Source organism: Theropithecus gelada, chromosome 17 (genome assembly GCF_003255815.1).
Source record: "Theropithecus gelada isolate Dixy chromosome 17, Tgel_1.0, whole genome shotgun sequence".
Lineage (NCBI taxonomy): Eukaryota > Metazoa > Chordata > Mammalia > Primates > Cercopithecidae > Theropithecus > Theropithecus gelada.
In genome coordinates, this window is record NC_037685.1 from 67041411 (window position 1) to 67060311 (window position 18901).

Here is an 18901-nt window from a genome sequence, read left to right on the forward strand (position 1 = left end):
AATTAGCCAGGCATGGTGGCACATGCCTGTAGTCCCAGCTACTCGGGAGGCTGAGGTGGAAGGATCACTTGAGCCCAGGAGGCGGAGGTTGCAGTGAGCTGAGATCGCACCACTGCACTCCACCCTGGGCCATAGAGTGAGATCCTGTCTAAAAATTAATAATAATAAAATTAAATATATAAATCAACAATATAAAGACAAGAACCTCCATTTTTTAAATGAGTAAAGGATATGAACAGGAAATTTACAGAAGAAGAAACCCAAAAGACCAACAAGCATATTAAAAAGATATCAAATCTGTTAGTAATTTGAGGAATACAAATTAAAACAATGAGATATTATTTTGTATCTCTTATACTGGCCAAAATTAGAAACCTGGATAATACTAAGAGTTGGTGGAGATAAGGTATATAGAAACTGTCATGCACTGCTAGAGAGTGGGCATTGATGACTCACATTAAGTATGCACTCCCAGTTCTACTCCAGATTATAAATCCCAAAGAAATTCTCACAAAGATCCAAAAGGGGCATTTATCACAGGCTTATGTCATGGGGATTAGAGGCAGCCTGGTGTTTGTTACCAGGGGAGTTTTGTGCAGCCATGAGAAGCAATGGGCTAGTCACACAGTGACACAGGTAGATTTTTAAAATAATACTAAGTGAGAAAAGTAAGGAACAAAATGAAAATTTTAACCCTATATATTTTTATAGTTCAAAAGTATATCCACAAAAGAATGAGTAATATTTTATAAGGGCACATGCAAACAAAAGGAGAAACATTAAATACATTACAGTTATTGCCTAAGATAGTGGAAGGAAATGAAAATAGGAGATGGAGATAAAAGAGAAAAAATATATTTTAAAAGCTCAAATTATTGAAAAGTCATCATTTCCCACTACCACTCATGATTCCATTGGGTATTTTATTCAATAATGGTTTTACTCTAATAGAGATAATAGTAAATTTCATCGAACCTTTCTTTAGTGGTATCTATAAGATATATTTGTAATGAATGCTGCTTAGCTGATCATGTTGGTAAAATCTCTTTTAAATTGTGTATCTGATTCCATAACTAATTTGAATTCCTGTGAATAGGTTTAAGCAATAGTTACTTAATAATGAACCTCTATTTACTCATTTTTAAATCCATTCATTTATTGCATCAGACACTGAAAATGTTACTAAATACTTAGACTGACCTTTTTCTTAATTGAATAGTTATAGAGAATCAACAAAATCATTTATACAAATTGACCAAACTAATATAGACATAATACAGAATTTTAACCATCTCTTCTTTTGGACTTTGTCTCATTTCCTATGTTCTACTCTGAACTGTTATTTCAAGATGGATGAGATAGACAGTATAGAAATTCTGTTTAGCTTTAGTACGGAAACTGCTCTTTCACAAAATGTCATTGTTTACATTGCTGAATGAGAAACATCCACACTAATTGGTGTAGATGAAATACAAAAAATGTTGAAAGGAGTAAATCAGGAAAGGGATTGAAGGGAATAAATTACTAGTTAAATGCAATCACAGGAAAAGTTGAAAAGTATTATTTATATTTTATATACTTAAAAAATGAAAAGCAGTTTTTGGCAATCTAATTTAAGAAATCATTTATTCATTAAGTGAATTCCAAATTGGTTTCAACACCATGGAAATCACAGAGAATGACTTTGTTCACATGTTTAGTGACAGCCATAATTTAGAAATTGTCTTATATGGCTATGCATAGCTGAAATTTATGAAGCTAGATGTCCAGCTCTTTTTCATGTTGAAATCAGTGTCCTGTTTAAATCAACAGGAAGTTGATGATAAATGACTGCAGTAAGTGAGAGGCGTAGTGAGCCATGCACCATCACTGCTTGTTTCACAGACCTGAGCAAGACTCCCTACCTACTGTCAAGATACCTCTAGGCGGCTTCTGATGGCTTCTTAGGAAATAAAAAGGCCTTTTTTTTTTTTTTTTTTCTGTTTATGGAAAGTTAGTATGGCCCTTGATTCTCAGTAATTTATATTTCTTTCCCATTAGTTAGCAAACATCCAGAATTGCCCACTGATTCCTAAACTGTATAATAGCTGAGTTAATTCATAGCAGAAGAAAGACATTCCCTGCTAGTCATCTCAGAGGTAACCTGGAGGACTTCAGGCAGGAAAATAAATGTATATCAGAGTGTCTCATAAAATTGCTGTATTTCAAACTAATATTTAAAAATGAGAAATGAAATTGTTGTAACATGGTATTAAAAAAGTATTTTAAATTATTTTTCTTCTAAACATGAGTGTATTTTTATAAGAAATGTATTTATATTAAATCATACTGTGTACCTAATGGAGCCAAGAGAAAGTTTAACATTTTAGAACGATAAAATTTTCATTTAGGTCTCTGTAAAATACTGCTGAGGGAGTGTTTTTCCATTTCTAGGAACTGAAGATCTGATACATATAAATCAAGTATAGAAATGTAAAGAGCATATTCTCCTTTTTATATATAATATTTCAAAGTTAAAAAAAGAAAGGATATGAAGTTCTACTAAGTTTTAATGGTCTCTCATTTCTTCCTTGACTCATTTCAGGCACTAGAAAGTGAATTTGTTTCTTGCCAACTTCATCAGTGGATCGACCTTATATTTGGCTATAAGCAGCGAGGACCAGAAGCAGTTCGTGCTCTGAATGTTTTTCACTACTTGACTTATGAAGGCTCTGTGAACCTGGATAGTATCACTGATCCTGTGCTCAGGGAGGTAGGTGTTAAGTCCTATATTATTCCAAAAATTTCTGTCATCTCTCAAACACAAATTTGACATTCCATCTCTTTCTGTATAATTTTTTTTTTCAACGTAACTTTTTACAAAACATAGATTTCAGGTTCTTGATGTATGTGGAAAAATTGAAAAAAGGCCCAAAACAAGTAATGAGACCAGTATGTGGTTCCTTTTTAACTTGCAGACACTTTTAATATACTTCTATATCTGTATTTTATTTTTCTTCAAAATTTACATTAAAATATGTAATGCTTTATGTGTGTTAGTAATAAATGAAACCTAGCTGAATATTTAAATAGGAATATTTCACATTAAAATAATCTGCCACTGTGGCTATTCTTAAAAATAAAAGCACAAGTGCTGGGATTTCAGTGGCTCTTGCCTGTAATCCCAGCACTTTGGGAGGCCAAGGTGGGCAGATGACTTGAGCCCAGGAGTTCGAGACCAGGCTGGCCAATATGCTGAAACCCCATCTCTACAAAAAATACAAAAATTAGCAGGCTGTGGTGGCGCAGGCCTGTGGTCCCAGCTACTCCGGGGCCTGAGGTGGGAGGATCACTTGAACACAGGAGGCAGAGGTTGCCATGAGCCAAGATTGTACCACTGCACTCCAGCCTGGGTGACAGAGTGAGACCCTGTCTCAAAAACATAATAAATAAATAAAAGCAATATTTCTACCTTTTAGACAGAATACTCAAAAAATACATGAATGAAATAGATGCGGTTATGCTATTTTATTCCTATGTGTTCTCAATCTGAAATGTTTATGGCTAACAGTTGGGAATTATGTGCTGTAGTATGTGTATAGTATTTTTAGTGAAAATATTCATATAAAATATTGCTTAAATCACTTCTACATTGCACAAAATTTTAGATAAGTGGAAAGAGTGAAGATACAACAGCTGCTACGTAAGTGTTGCTTCAAGGAAGTGATATCCCAGTCTTCCATTCTACCAGATATCTGCCATCTGTCGTATGCAAAACAAGTAATCATTTCTGCATCTCCAGCCAGTGGAATGCTTTTCTTATTTTTTATTTTAGAGGTGGAAAACTTGTAGATTGGAGCAATAAAGCTCTACAGAAAAATTTGCATTCATAAGTTTATTTCTTATATACCTCTATAAAATTAAAATGACTCTTTGCATGGTTCAAACAGAGAAGAGGAAAAGGAAAGGAAGAGCCTCATAATCGTTGATCCTTGGACCCTTAGGGCAATATTCTGAGAACACGTTGCAAGCATATTATTAGGGGCAATATTGTACCATATTGTGTGCACAAGAAGATAAAATTATTGCCTGAAGCCAAGAGAAAAACATAGAGACAGAATGAATGAATGAATGAATGAATGAGAGAGAAGGCAGGTATTATGAAATAAGGAATTTTCTCTGCAAATCATTACACTCACCCAACTGAGTATCCCCAGTTGTGTATAAATTGTAATCAGATTATTTGGTAGGAGAAATTCTGAGCTTAATTATTCTCTTAACTATATACCCTTGCTTATCACATGCCTGTTTTATTAAATACTTTATAAACAAAATTATTCTAAGGCTGATACCTTTTAGAATCAGGAGAAAAATAATTGTAATAGTTCATCTTTATATTCCAAGATCAACTCTAAATTGTCTTTTGACTTCTAAATGTCATAGACATTTCTGCTTTGGGATATTTTGTTATACATTTTTACCCATTATAATAAAGTTCTGTTCTTATAAAGAAAGTTAAAAGTTAATCCTGTTGGGCAAAACAAATTAAATACATTAAATACAAAATAAAATAAATTAATACATTAAATACAAAATAAAATACATTAAGCATCTTATACGTGATGAAAGTGCAGGGCAGCATTAAAACTGACAGCAAAATAGCAGGTTTTTCCAATTTAAATGAGGGTTTAAAAATAGATAACTGAAAGAATTTGAAAATAGAATTAAAATGGAAACTTTCTTTACATGGATACAGTGTTCATTATTTGAATCTTATCAAAATACCTGTTTCTACAAAATAACACGTCATTGCTTTGGACAGTGAAAAAATTGTGTATAAGGCTTTGTTAATGTAGAACTTCTTAATGAAACATTACATAGAAATGTAAACATTAAAAATTGTTTTCTGTTGAATGGGAATGGTTCAAGCATATGTTGGCATATTATATAGATGGTCTGAACAATATCTTGTATTACAGCTTTATGACCTTCTAGTGATGCAGACTGTCTGCTGCTAGGGTGCCTCAGCTCAGGACTCTGTCTCCTTTCAGCATGCTCATTCGAAGCACATAATTGCCAGACACTCAGGTTTCATTAGAGACCCAGAGTCATACTGTGAAATGTATGTTCTTTCTCCCCAAACCCCTTGCCCACTTCCTCAACCCTATAATTCTGTGTCAGTTCTTAGAACACTACATGTGAAGGAGCGCATACCTGGAATACTCTTACCTCCCTTCCCCCACCCCCCAGAGGCCTGAGCAAACATCAGCAGAGAGGTTTACCATGGACCTGTGTGGACTCAAGGTTGCTCAGGAAGAGCCTCTGTCTCCTTGTGACCACTAGGGGGCCATTTAGTACAGTGTAGACATAACAGATTAAATGATTTCAAGGAATGCTAGTTAATTTCCCCTCTCCCACTTCCCACCATTCACCCCTGTAATATATTCCCATTGCTGTTAATGCCAGTTAGCCAAGTAGAAGCTAACAGATTCCCACAAACAGTTCTGCAGTAACATTTAAGAATGTGAGGAATAGTGTCCTCCAAAGGACAAGAGCCCACCTGAATCCTGTGAGCTGGGTAAATGAGGCCAAGTCATTCAATTTCACTTTACCTCAGTTGCTGTCTCTGTAAATACATCTATTGTTATAAGAAAGAACCCAGAGAAAATGGAGTGAAGTACAGCATATTCATTATTTAGTGGTCATTATGCACCCTTACCTATATGCAACCCCTGTGAGTAGACCGTGTGGGAGGTACAATACCTTTTTTTAAAACATTCTTGTTGAATTCCTGGAGGTCTTGTATTGCTGTGTTGTGACTTGAGAGAGTTGATTCTCACCTAAGTGGTTGGACACAGACTCTTGGAAAAAGCAGAGTTTAAGGATATTAACCCTTTTATTGAGCTCAATACATTTATTTTATTTGATAATGTTTAGCTTAGTATTTTTAAAATACAAAGATTATACATTTCGTATAGATAAAACCAAAGGAAGGCTAATTATGGTTACACTAAACCCCAACTAGCCTAAGATGGATTTTTTCATGCTTAAACACTAATTTAAAAAGAAAAATATTTAATATATGAATATCTATATATGTCTCCTTTGTTAAAAAAAAAAAAATTCTACTACCTGCCTATAAGTTTGAGTTTTGAAGTTAGTGCTAAAGTTTGAGAAATGGCTTAAGGTTATGGATTCATTCTTCCTTGACAGGTGAAATCATGAAGCAGCACTAACCACAGCAATTATGGCATTAAAATGTCAAGAAATTAGAGGTCAGAATAACAGATAATTTTCTTCTCTATGTCAGATTGAAAATTGACATTCTTTGACAGTTTAGGAACTCTGGCTGAGAAAATTATGACAGCTTAACTTATTTTATACTTGTAAAGCAGTAATTGATAATAAACTTTTCCATGACAGCCTCTGGGCAGAAACATGACAGAACAGTTCTGGTACAAAGCTCTTCTTAATATGTAAACACTAGATCTGTTGGATAGTAGATATTATTTAAATTGAAGTCTTGGCTTACATCATAATCTTCTATGCACTTTTTTCATAGATGAGCTGTACTATTTGAGCAGTGTTTTCCAAGCATTATAAAGAATATTTTTTCTTATCCATTTTTATATATTAATAAAAACTATAGGATTTGATTTATATTTTTTACTTACTAAATGATGACCAAGAAACTTCATCCTATGACCTGCTTAGGAAGGAGAATATTCTGGTTGGTAATCATTTAGTCCCATGGTTTTTTAACACCTTGATGCTCAAATGTAGCCCATAACCCAGCAGAATCAGCATCACCTAGGAACTTGCTAGAACTTCAGCCTCTCAGGCTTACCCAGCCTACTAAATACGGTTAATGAGATCCCCAGGCAACTTATTTGAGACATTAACTTTTAAGCAGCACTGCTCGTGAGCTGAGATCGCGCCACTGCACTTCAGCCTGGGCGACAGAGCAAGACTCTGTCTCAAGAAAAGAAAACAAGAAGCACTGCTCTACTAAAGGTGTATTAGAATCATTTGGAAAGCTTTTTTTTTTTCTTTTTCTACAAAAGTACAGAGAATGGTACAATGAACCTCCATGAACCTCTCACTCAATTTCAAAAAAAATTTTTTTTTTTTTGAGACGGAGTTTTGCTCTGTAGCCCGGGCTGGAGTGCAGTGGCCGGATCTCAGCTCACTGCAAGCTCCGCCTCCCGGGTTCCCGCCATTCTCCTGCCTCAGCCTCGGGAGTAGCTGGGACTACAGGCGCCCGCCACCGCGCCCGGCTAGTTTTTTGTATTTTTAGTAGAGACGGGGTTTCACCGTGTTAGCCAGGATGGTCTCGATCTCCTGACCTCGTGATCCACCCGTCTCGGCCTCCCAAAGTGCTGGGATTACAGGCTTGAGCCACCGCACCCGGCCTCCAATTTCAAAAATTTAAAACTATTTCATCAAAACCTCACCACTCCGCCTGTACTATTTTTTTTTTTTCCAGAGACGGAGCCTCGCTCTGTCACCCAGGCTGAAGTATAGCGGCGCAATCTCGGCTTACTGCAACGTCCACCTCCCAGGTTCAAGCAGTACTCCCACCTCAGTCTCCCAAGTAGCTGAGATTACAGGCACCCACAACTACACCTGGTTAATTTTTGTATTTTTAGTGGGGACAGCGTTTCATCATGTTGGCCAGGATGGTCTGGAACTCCTGACCTCAGGTAATCCACCCGCCTCAGCCTACCAAAGTGCTGGGATTACAGGCATGAGCCACTGTGCACAACCCCCTGTACTACTTTTAAATACACATGCCATACCCATCTAACTCCCCATCCACTCTATCCTCCCTATCCCATGGGCATCTCAGAATATCCAGGGAAAGGCTTCAAGCAAGTCTTATTTAAAAAAAAAAAAAATTATCTGGGAATTTCACACACATTCCCAGTTAAAAACCATTAATCTAGCCTAACAGTCTTATTAAATAATGTTTTCAGCGGGGCGCGATGGCGCACACCTGTAATCCCCACACTTTGGGAGGCCAAGGTGGGTGGATCACAAGGTCAGGAGTTCAAGACCAGTCTGACCAATATGGTGAAACCCATCTCTACTAAAAATACAAAAATTAGCTAGGCATGGTGGCCTGCACCTGTAATCCCAGATATGCAGGAGGCTGAGGCAGGAGAATCACTTGAAACTGCAAGGCGGAGGTTGCAGTGAGCTGAGATCACGCCACTGCCCTGCATTCTAGCCTGGGTGACAGAGCGAGACTCCATCTCAATAAATAAATAAATAAATAAAATTATATTTTTCAAGACACCTAGCTATGTGACATCAGAGTCAGGACCTAGGTCAGGTATCCTGGTTCTTAAGTCAAGGCTTCTTTAACCGCATTATTTTCTAGCAATTGAAAAATAACAAAACATACACTTAATTTTATTCATTCTAGGATAATACTCTTCTTGCTTCAAAGTGATTCTTAAAATTGTAAGTTAAGGTATTTCACTTTTTCAGACCATAAAGGTTTTTCTATATTTAATTTATGCTTTTGAATTTGTTACAACTTTCAACTCAGTAAAACTTTCAGTAATCATATGAGGAAAATTAAAATGATTTTAAGAAAACTTATCCCTTTTGTTGATCATTTGATCTCATCACTTCTCAGAAAAATATAATTTTATTAGTCTTTGAGGCTTCCAAAGGTACTATGGGGTCATGTTGTAGTTAGTATTGATTAGTAGTTACTATTAATTAAGTGAAGACCACAAAATTTTTTACTGTACTTTTATAAAATAAGTGAAAAATACTTTATTCTAAAATTGCTGTAATAAATTGTTATGATTATAGACAAAATTATTCAAACCTGTCTGCCTCAGAGTATGATTATATTGTATGCCATAGGCAACAAAAATGGATAGAAAGATGGGAATGAGGTTATAAGTTGTATCACAGCTCAACCATTAGTATTTGAGTGACATTAAAGTCAGTCACTTAAATTTTATGCACCTGTATTTTCTCACCTAAAAAAAAAGTGATGACAGAGATGATACCTAATTCATAAGAGAAAAAAATACTTTAAACTGTAAAGCACTACACAGACATTATTACCTAAAGGCATAATTAAATGAAGTATCTTAGAAGAACTTTTGTTTTAATAATTTCTTTATATATGACACCAAAACTATCAATTTAACAAAAAAAAAGAGGTTAGCAACAAAGAAAATAAGTTAATTTGTTTTTAATATTATGTAGTCAAAAGAAGCAATTGTGGTTTTAAAATTTATTTTCCATACTGTCTCCAAAATTTTATAAAGATGGCCTAATTGCAGCCCACTTACTGCCTGTAACATTCTTTCTTGATCTAAATTAGTATTAGCATTTATATCCTTTATTATCCTTTATATTTTTAAAAGTTTTACATTAGGCCAGGCACTGTGGCTCATGCCTGTAATCCCAGCACTTGGGGAGGTCGAGGTGGGCAGATCATGAGGTCAGGAGATCAAGACCATCCTGGCTAACACGGTGAAACCCCAACTCTACTAAAAATACAAAATATTAGCTGGGCGTGGTGGCTGGCACCTGTAGTCCCAGCTACTGGGGAGGCTGAAGCAGGAGAATGGTGTGAACGCGGGAGGTGCAGCTTGTAGTGAGCCACTGCACTCCAGTCTGGACAATAGTGTGAGACTCCATTTTTAAAAAAAAGTTTTACTTTAGTGTCATTAGTTTTCTGTTCATATTGTCACATGAATTAGCATCACTATTACTGGCATTAAAGTTGTACTGGTTCAGCAAGGGAAAAAAATGGAGTCAATATTTCAACAGAAGCTGTAAGCATATACCAGGCAAGTTGTTAACAAGATACTAAGTTCTGAGCTTGTCATAATACTTGTCATCATTCTATAGCTGACATTGCCAAACTGAAAATTATTTAAATGGCTTCTTTTTAACGGTGAGAGGTATGCACATAAGCCTATCATAAAGGGCTGTTTTGCTGGCAGCTATCAGAACAGACGAGCCACTGCAATATTTATTTATAGATATACACATTTATTTTTGCTGGAAATATATAAATATTAAGTAGTTTTTAATATTACCAGCAGTCATAAAAATGTGGCATTTTTAGTCTAATTTTCTGTTAATATTTCTTGATTTTCTTAGCTTATAGTTTCTTTTTCTATCTTTTTCTCAATCTGACAGGGATAACACCACCTCCCTTTGGATATGCTATGGTGAAAGTATGCCTATAGGAAGTAGGCTAGATTACTTCAGTTTTTATTTTCTTGCTGAAATATTCCTTACTACTACAGAGAATTGACATGATAGGGCTGTCGAAAACCAGAAGACAGATGTGTCTTTAACCAAAACAGCTGCAATGCTGGCTTTTCTGAGAAGATGAATTTATAAAATGTATAAGAAAAGAAATTGACACACTTTTTCATCCTGACGATGTAAATGAAGGATAATTTAAAGGTCCATAATGACAACATTGAGGGCCTGTACAATCGTTGCCTGCCTTGAATTCTTTCTATTATTCTTTATTCTTTCATTGAATCCTTTATCGCTCAGCCTTTTGTCCCCCATTTCTGACTCTCTTTGATATCACAAGGAGTATCAACGCCGCTTGCCTGATCTGCGCGAATGAGTTGTAGCACGAGGTCATCCATTTACAAACGCCGTGATGCCTAATTGTCTTCCTGTGGGGGATGTCCAGGGTTCTTTTCCTGGGCAGTTATTTTGAGAAGTGATTGCAACAAATGATCACAGAGTGGTTGATAAAGATTTCTTAAAACCATCTTAATTTGCCCCTGTAATTACTGGATGTTTTACTGGGATGAAAATTTTCACAGATTCAAAAGCCAAATTCAAATAGAAAGAAAACCCCTACATTTTAATTATTGGAGTGAAAATACATAGTTGGTGTTCTTTAAAGCTAAAGGATCATTTTGGGAACATGAAAAATACCGTGATTCCTAAAACTAATAAGGATATATTTTCAAATATTTTTGTTATATGTTTCTCACTGCAAAGATTTGCATTGAGAGCCATAAGGCTTGCATTGCAAAGGTTTGATGAATAGGGTTTTAATATAGAAATTGGTATCAAGGAAATTAATGATACACATTTAATTTTGATTAGTGAAAAAATCTTTAATTTAGGTCTATCTTACCTCCTCATAATTACTGCAGTCCTCCACTAGGCTATGGTCATCAATCGTCCACTAGAAAAGCATAAATAATACAGCTAGTCAAAGTTGGATGTATGTCATTTATATGACTTGTGCTTCTTTCTCTGCTTTGTATTATTTTTTAATTGTGTAGTGTTGGGAAGTGCTAATTATTGATTTTCAGAAATTAACAGCAAGTACTTTCACAAGCATCTAAAGCCATATTTTACTCAAGGGAAGAAGGGTGAAAATTGCAGCCTGCTGTTTATAATAGAAATAGCTGGAAGGGATTTCCTCATCTTCTATTAACATAGATTTCACTTCTATTACACAGTTGTTACCTCAGCATAAATTAACAATTATTCAAAACATATTGCATGCTTCAATTTGTTGAAATAGCTATTACTCAATCTAAGTACCTAAGCATTTCAGTTAGATGTTTAGAACTCATTTTTAAACATTTTAAACATATTGATAATGAGCCTATTTAAAGCCATTTGTAGTCTCAATATAGTATATCTAAATTACTGTTGCCCATTTATGTCAAAATCAAGAAGAATATTTTGTTCTGCTGAATACATCCAATAATACTTTATTCTCACTTTAGTATACTAAAAGTATATGATTTCAATTTGGAATATTTATACCAGCACCTGGTAAACCTGTGTCTCAATGTCATTCGACATACCAAACAAATCTATCTCAGCTTTTTAAAAAAATATTTTCCCATGATTAGACATTTCCAGTGAACTTATAAAGGCCCCCACTTGTCTCTCCTTCCTGCTCCTACACCACCACCTCCCACTCAACTTGTTTTCCTCCTCCTTCACCTCCTGAATCAGCCAGCATAGAGTTTAGTTTACATAAACTTACTCAACCAGGGAAAATTTGGCAGGGATGTCATACTGATTCTTCTCACCTACGGTAAAGGATTTGTGGGTTGAGTCCTCTACTTAGGTACCATTTAATGATTAACCCCAAAGTGGGCAAAGAACCAGAAGCCTGGAAGAATCCTTAAGCGATCACCTGCTAAAATCTTTGCTTCCAGGTAGGCCAATCCCTAAGTCATCTAGAAAAGAGTATTTCAGTTCTCTTCCTGAGTATCAACAAATATTTATTTCTGTGAGACTCTACAGCCTTTCCTATATGCTTACAGTATCTATCTCTGAAATATTTAAAATCCTCAATGAAAATGCCCCTTGCTTGGATAGAATCATTTTTTTGGTCATTCCTACCCCAATATGTAGCAAAACGTAACCAGCATTGCTCTCATTTGTTGTGCCTGAATAACAGTCCTATTTGTACCAGTCAGGATCTCAGCACATTACCTTTCAAAGCGATAATGAAGACTCCAAAGAAGACATACACATGACCAACAAGTATATGCCAGGATCATTCATCATTAGGGAAGTGCAAATCAAAGCTACAGTGAGATACCACCTCACACTCATTAGGTTAGCTACTATCAAAATAGAAAATAACAAGTGTTAGTGAGGATGTAGAGAAACTGGAAACTTTGTGCACCATTGGTAGGAATAGAAAATGCTACCACTGGTATAGCTGCTAGGAAAAGCAATATGGCAATCCTTCAATAATTAAAAATAGAATTCCCTATGACCCAGCAGATTCTACTTCTGGGTATATATCCAAAATAATTGAGAGAAGGGTTTCAAAGAGACATTTGTATACCTATGTCCATAGGAGCATTTTTCACGTTAGTCAAAAGTTGAGGCCAGGCACAGTGGCTCACACCTGTAATCCCAGCACTTTGGGAGGCCGAGGCAGGCAAATCACAAGGTCAGGGGTTCGAGACCAGCTTGGCCAATATGGTGAAACCAGGTCTCTACTAAAAATACGAAAATTAGCTGGGCATAGTGGCAGGCACCTGTAGTCCCAGCTACTAGGGAGACTGAGGCAGGAGAATCACTTGAACCTGGGAGGCGGAGGTTGCAGTGAGCTGAGATTGCACCACTGCACTCCAGCCTGGGTGACAGAGCAAGACTCTGTCTCAAAAAAGAAAAAAAAAAAAAGTTGAAAGCAACCCAAATGTCCATGGATGGATGAATGGATAAACAAAATGTGGGGTGGTGTATGTGTGTGTAATGCATTACTAGTCAACCTTAAAAAGGAAGGAAATTCTGACACATGCTACAACATGGATGAACCTTGAGGACATTAATACTAAGTGAAAAAAGCCAGTCACAAAAAGACAAATCCTGTATGATTCCACTTCTATGAGGTATCTTAACTAGTCCAAATCATAGAGAAAGAAAGTGGAATAGTGACTCCCGGGGACTAGAGGGAGTGGCGAGTTTTTGTTTAATAAATAGAGCGTTTTAGTTTTAGAAGATGAGAAGAGTTCTGGAGATTGGTTACACAATTGTGTGAACGTACTTAACACTACTGAACTGTACTCTTAAAAATGGTTAAGATGGTAAATTCTGTGTTACATATATTCTACCACAATTAACTGGTTTTTTTTAAAGGATAATGAAGAGAGTTTAGTAATGGTTCTGTTTACAAAGGTATAGACATGGTAAAGTGGATGAACAAGGGAAAGTGACAAGGAAAGAGAGCCATTCCCAGAATCTGGCAAGAAAAGTGCTTATCCAACAAGAGCTGTGGCCTTAGGTAGAGGAGTACCGGCCAGGCACTGCCAAAATGGGACTTGGCAGAGAGGGGCCATATAATCCTGTCTCCACTCCTGAGCTGTGTCATTGGCTGAACCCACCGGGAAGGTAGAGAGCAAGGGAGCACGGGTCTATGGAGGCGCATCTTCCAGAGCCAAGGAAGGTGTCCAGCTCACCCATCTGTTGCCCCTGGGTTGTTCCTTTCTCTAAGCTAAGAAGACTTATTTAAGGCTTCCAGGCTTGGTCAGCCACAATCAGCTACATTAACATGCACTCACTCTTCCTACCTGAGTTGACTTATACTTATTTTAAGTGGAAAAATTGAGTGAGCTTGTCATTGATGGCATTGAGCTGATTTGGACAGAAAATATTCTGGATGGGGCATTTTCTGTCTGGAGGAAATGGTGCTTACTTTTTCACATTCATTTGTTAAGTCAATTTTGTAGTATCACTATTGTAATTCAACATGCCAGGGAGGAAGCAGGGATCAGCAAGAGGGTAAGTCACATCATTCTGCTTAGATTTACGCTAAAAGAAAGAAACCAAGAATTCAGGCAGGTAACTGGACAAATCAGAATCCCTCCCTCAAATATTGTCCAATAGCATCTACTAATTAAGGCAAATGTGGTCCCTTTTTACTCAGATTACCAAATATTTGCTTAAAATATTCTAGTAATTTGGCCAGAATAGGTTTAGCCTTAATGCAGTTGATGGTTAAAACAAAAGGAAAAATATTTATTCTTCTATTTTGTGGTTTCTATGAAAAACTAGCAGTTGAAAATAGCATTTTAATTTTTTATATAGTTTAATATTTATAAAGCAAGAAATAACAAAGTGCAGATATTATTTGCTTGATTTATTTTGCTCCTGTTTTTCCAGCATTAAAAAGTAATGCTTTATATGATCTTGTTTTATTACAACAATAAACCAGGAGCAAAAGCTTATCAGTTAAAATACAGTCTACCATTAAGTAACCTTTCCTTTTATCATTTCAGACTTAAAATTCCATTGTTTTTGTTTATTTTTTTCCTATCTGGCATTGGTAGAATTGCAGGTAGAACAGAAAGATGATATCAATCACATGTATTTTTTTATTTTGTATCAAACTTGTGTTTTTTGGTTTAAAAACGAGTACTTTTACGTATTAAAATAAAAGCCTTGTAAGTAAGAACTATACAGTGAGAGAAACAAAATGCTAAGGAAACTTTGAAAATCTTTTTCTGTTTTCTCAAGCAACCACTTTTACTACTTTTTTCTTGAATTTTCTGAAAATTGTTAGTGAATTTACTGGTATTTGGATGTAGTTTGATATTTTGCATTGTGGGTAGCTAACCTATAGTACTTTATAAAATGCTGATTTTTCTGGAAAACAGTTTAAAAGTTTATACAGACCAGGGAGATGGATGAATAGCTCATTTGAGAGCCTATGTTATTAGCTCCCTCGTGCTGTTTGTCATGACTATGTAGACCTGATGGCATTTCATCTGAAAGATAATACTGAACTACATTTCCCAAAACAACAACAACAACAACAAAACAGTTGTAATCGTTCTATGGAGAAAAATGTAAATGGGTTAAATCTACCTGCAATGTGGAAAAGACAAGATTAACCAAAGTTTTTACCTACCATACACCAGAGAAGGTATGGCTTCTGAATTCTGGCTTACTTGTTTGCCCCTTTTTTTTTTTTATTTTTATTATTATTATTATACTTTAAGTTCTAGGGTACATGTGCATAACGTGCAGGTTTGTTACATATGTATACTTGTGCCATGTTGCTGTGCTGCACCCATCAACTCGTCATTTACATCAGGTATAATTTACCTTAGTAGGAAGTCTTTTATATTAATAAGCAAATGTACGACACGTGAGCACACAGTATATTTATCGATTTCCTCTGCTGATGATTTAATTCCAGGTATGTATCTTTATTCATAGAGGAGGTAGAACTTTCTTGGAAGGAAAGCCAAAAAGGAAAGAAAACAATTAAGCAAGAGATACAGAGGTCAAAGGAATAAGGCATATGTCACATCATAGCTCACACACATGCCCCTTTGTGCCATACCCATGCATAGTGGCCCTGACCTATGAGGAAGAAGAAAGACTCAAGAGAACTTGTTAAGTAGGAAAAAAGGGGACTCCGATGAAGATGTCGTAATTTTGTAACTTAGTAGGTGGGTCCCGCAGAATTGTATAAAAGGAGAGCCTCACCAGACTAAGGAATGGGATAATCAGGAAGAATCAGGAAGTAGGAAGAGGACAAAAGGGAAAGTGTTCCTAATAGAAACTTTTCCTTAATGAGAGCTCTATTTACAGATAAGCAGGTAAAACTGAGTTATGTGTCATATATGTGTTTGCAATCTGACAATTATGCATACTGTTCAGATTTACTTATTTTGTTTGTGTATAACTCAGTTCACATTTATCTTTACTTCTCTGCCTATACCTACAAAATTCCATGTTTTAGGACTTCCTCAAGGCGTTCAACCTACCTGTTTCTCGGTGGGTCTTAGCTGGAAAGAAAAATCAATGCTAAGCGCATGATGTTAGTTCAATAAATAGCAAAACAATGTTTACAATAAGTAAGAATCCATATAACAATTAAAATTTAACACTCTTTAACTTAATTTTCATTTCTACTTTAACAATTCCAGGTAAAGAAATACTAATTATAATTATTTTATGAGACAATTGACTTTTGATATATACAAGTTTTATTAATAATTTATCCAGTACCCTAAAAGACCACACAATGTAAATCATTACTTTATTTACAGCTTCAACCGTTACATTTTGGGTTCACAAATACAGAAAATAAATACACAAAACCATTTTGGAGAAACAGTTTGACAGTAAAACTAAACTTACTCCTACCCGATTACTCAGCAATCCTATATCTAGCTATAGACCCTCCAAAAACTGGCTGCTAACCTCCATCAAAAGACATGTGCAAGAATCTTCTAAGCAACTTTATTCATAATAACCTGAAACTGTTAACAACCCAAATATCCATCAACAGGAGAACTGATAAATTGTGGTAGGTTAATACAGGGGAATACTATTCAGCAAAAAAAAAAAGAAAAAAAAGAACAAACTACTGATATATACAAGGTTGAATCTTGCAGACATTATGTTGATCAAAAAAAGCAAAAACAGAAAATATGTAGTATATAACTCAATTTATCAAAAATTCAAGAATAAAAAGTAATCGATGATAAACATCAAAATAATTATTAACTTGACAGGGTGATGGGGCTAGGTAGGGGGAATAATTGGCTGGGGAGGTACACAAGGTTACCACTGTCTATGTATTCTCTCATGTAACCACCACCCAGACCAAGATATGGAACCTTCCAGTTGCATTCCAAATCCTCTGTCTTAATCTAGGTGGTGGTTAGAAGAACTGAAAAAATGTATAAACATACATATGTACATTCATCAAGCTATACACTTAAGATTAGTGTACCTTATACACTTTTATCTTAAACCTTAAAAAATGAGAAATTTGAATAAATAAAAGTGAATGCACATAATAAGCTTAACTGCAAGGTACTAAAATCAGTGATTTCTTAATAACATTAAGAAAGAATATTATTTAAATACAAGCAACTATATTTTCATGTTATTCTACCAAAGTGTTGTCTTCCAGTGGATGCATTTGTATTTGTAAAACATCAAAGGTTTTGTTAGCCACATTTGTTTTAAAAAATCTAGTGGTTTAAGCCTATTACCTATGCTAGCTTTGTATGAAATATGTAAGACTCATGATACCACTGTGTATTTAAGTAAAAAGTTACTATCATGTATTGATTCTAAGATGCACACCATTTTCATAACACTCCCAAATCATAATATGTCTTACAATCAATCAATCATAGAGCATAGTTTAATTGATAGCATATTTTACTTATTAATAGTACATAAAATAATGGAGCTTCTACTAATGGATAACATACGTTTAATGAAGTTAGACTGACATTTCCAAAGTTTTAGTCTTTTTCCATATACATTATACATGCTCATGAGCTCATGTGTTCGATGTTAACTCATTATGTGTTTACTGGAAAGTACAACAGATAATACAAAGCAGTTGATATCTTGTAATACAAATTAAAGTTTTAATTATTATATTTTAAAAGGATTCACAAACCCCAAAGCATATAAGAATCAGACAGGGAATAGATGAGTGACACAAGCCTTGGCAGTGCCCAGGTCACGAGAGTGGTGGGCGTTACAAAAGGGCAGTTGTGCAGGAATGCTGATGTGGTACTGCCTGATCTGCTAAGTTTTTAAGAGAAGCCAACAAATCCAATTTGTTGTGTACCATTTACTGACCTGTAAATTTGGGCTCAAATAAAAACCACGTCTGGGAGCTGCATCTAGCCCATGGGATGCCAGTGTGTGACTTTGGGCGGAATGTAAGCTCTTTGAGGGCAGAAATCTTTATCTGTTTCATTTGACCAGTATCATTAATACCTAGAATGGAATCTAGTATGTAGTAGGTACTCAACAAATACATGTTTTGTGAACAAAGTTAACATTAAATCTCTCTGACCCTTGCAGACCAATGTATAGAGAAATCGATATGTGTAGAATTTTTTTAAATGACATTTCTGGATAATATAGAAGGAATTCATCTCATAGTTCCAGTAGGTTTTTTGTTGTTATTGTTGTTGTTGTTGTTGTTGTTGTTGTTTTTAGCTTCATATATTTGGAAATTTTTAAGGGAAAATTTCTATATGGCAGAAAACCTTTTCATGCTGTTGACAAGTTAATTCTTTTTTTTTTTTTTTTAAATACTTTAAGTTCTAGGGTACATGTGTATAACGTGCAGGTTTGTTACATATGTATACTTGTGCCATGTTGGTGTGCTGCACCCATCAACTCGTCAGCACCCATCAACTCGTCATTTACATCAGATATAACTCCCAATGCAATCCCTCCCCCTACCCCCTCCCCGTGATAGGCCCCAGTGTGTGATGTTCCCCTTCCCGAGTCCAAGTGATCTCATTGTTCAGTTCCCACCTATGAGTGAGAACATGCGGTGTTTGGTTTTCTGTTCTTATGATAGTTTGCTGAGAATGATGGTTTCCAGCTGCATCCATGTCCCTACAAAGGACACAAACTCATCCTTTTTTATGGCTGCATA

General features: G+C 35.6%; 1 protein-coding gene across 3 annotated transcripts in view; it reads left to right on the forward strand.

Moving 5' to 3' along the window:
• The window catches only part of NBEA (neurobeachin), a 752078-nt gene that overhangs the window by 692431 nt on the left and 40746 nt on the right, over positions 1–18901 (forward strand). For all 3 annotated transcript variants that reach the window (XM_025364271.1, XM_025364273.1, XM_025364274.1), the window contains one exon: positions 2585–2752. In XM_025364271.1, the coding sequence (XP_025220056.1) occupies positions 2585–2752 (168 nt within the window). The remainder of the gene's footprint in view (positions 1–2584; positions 2753–18901) is intronic.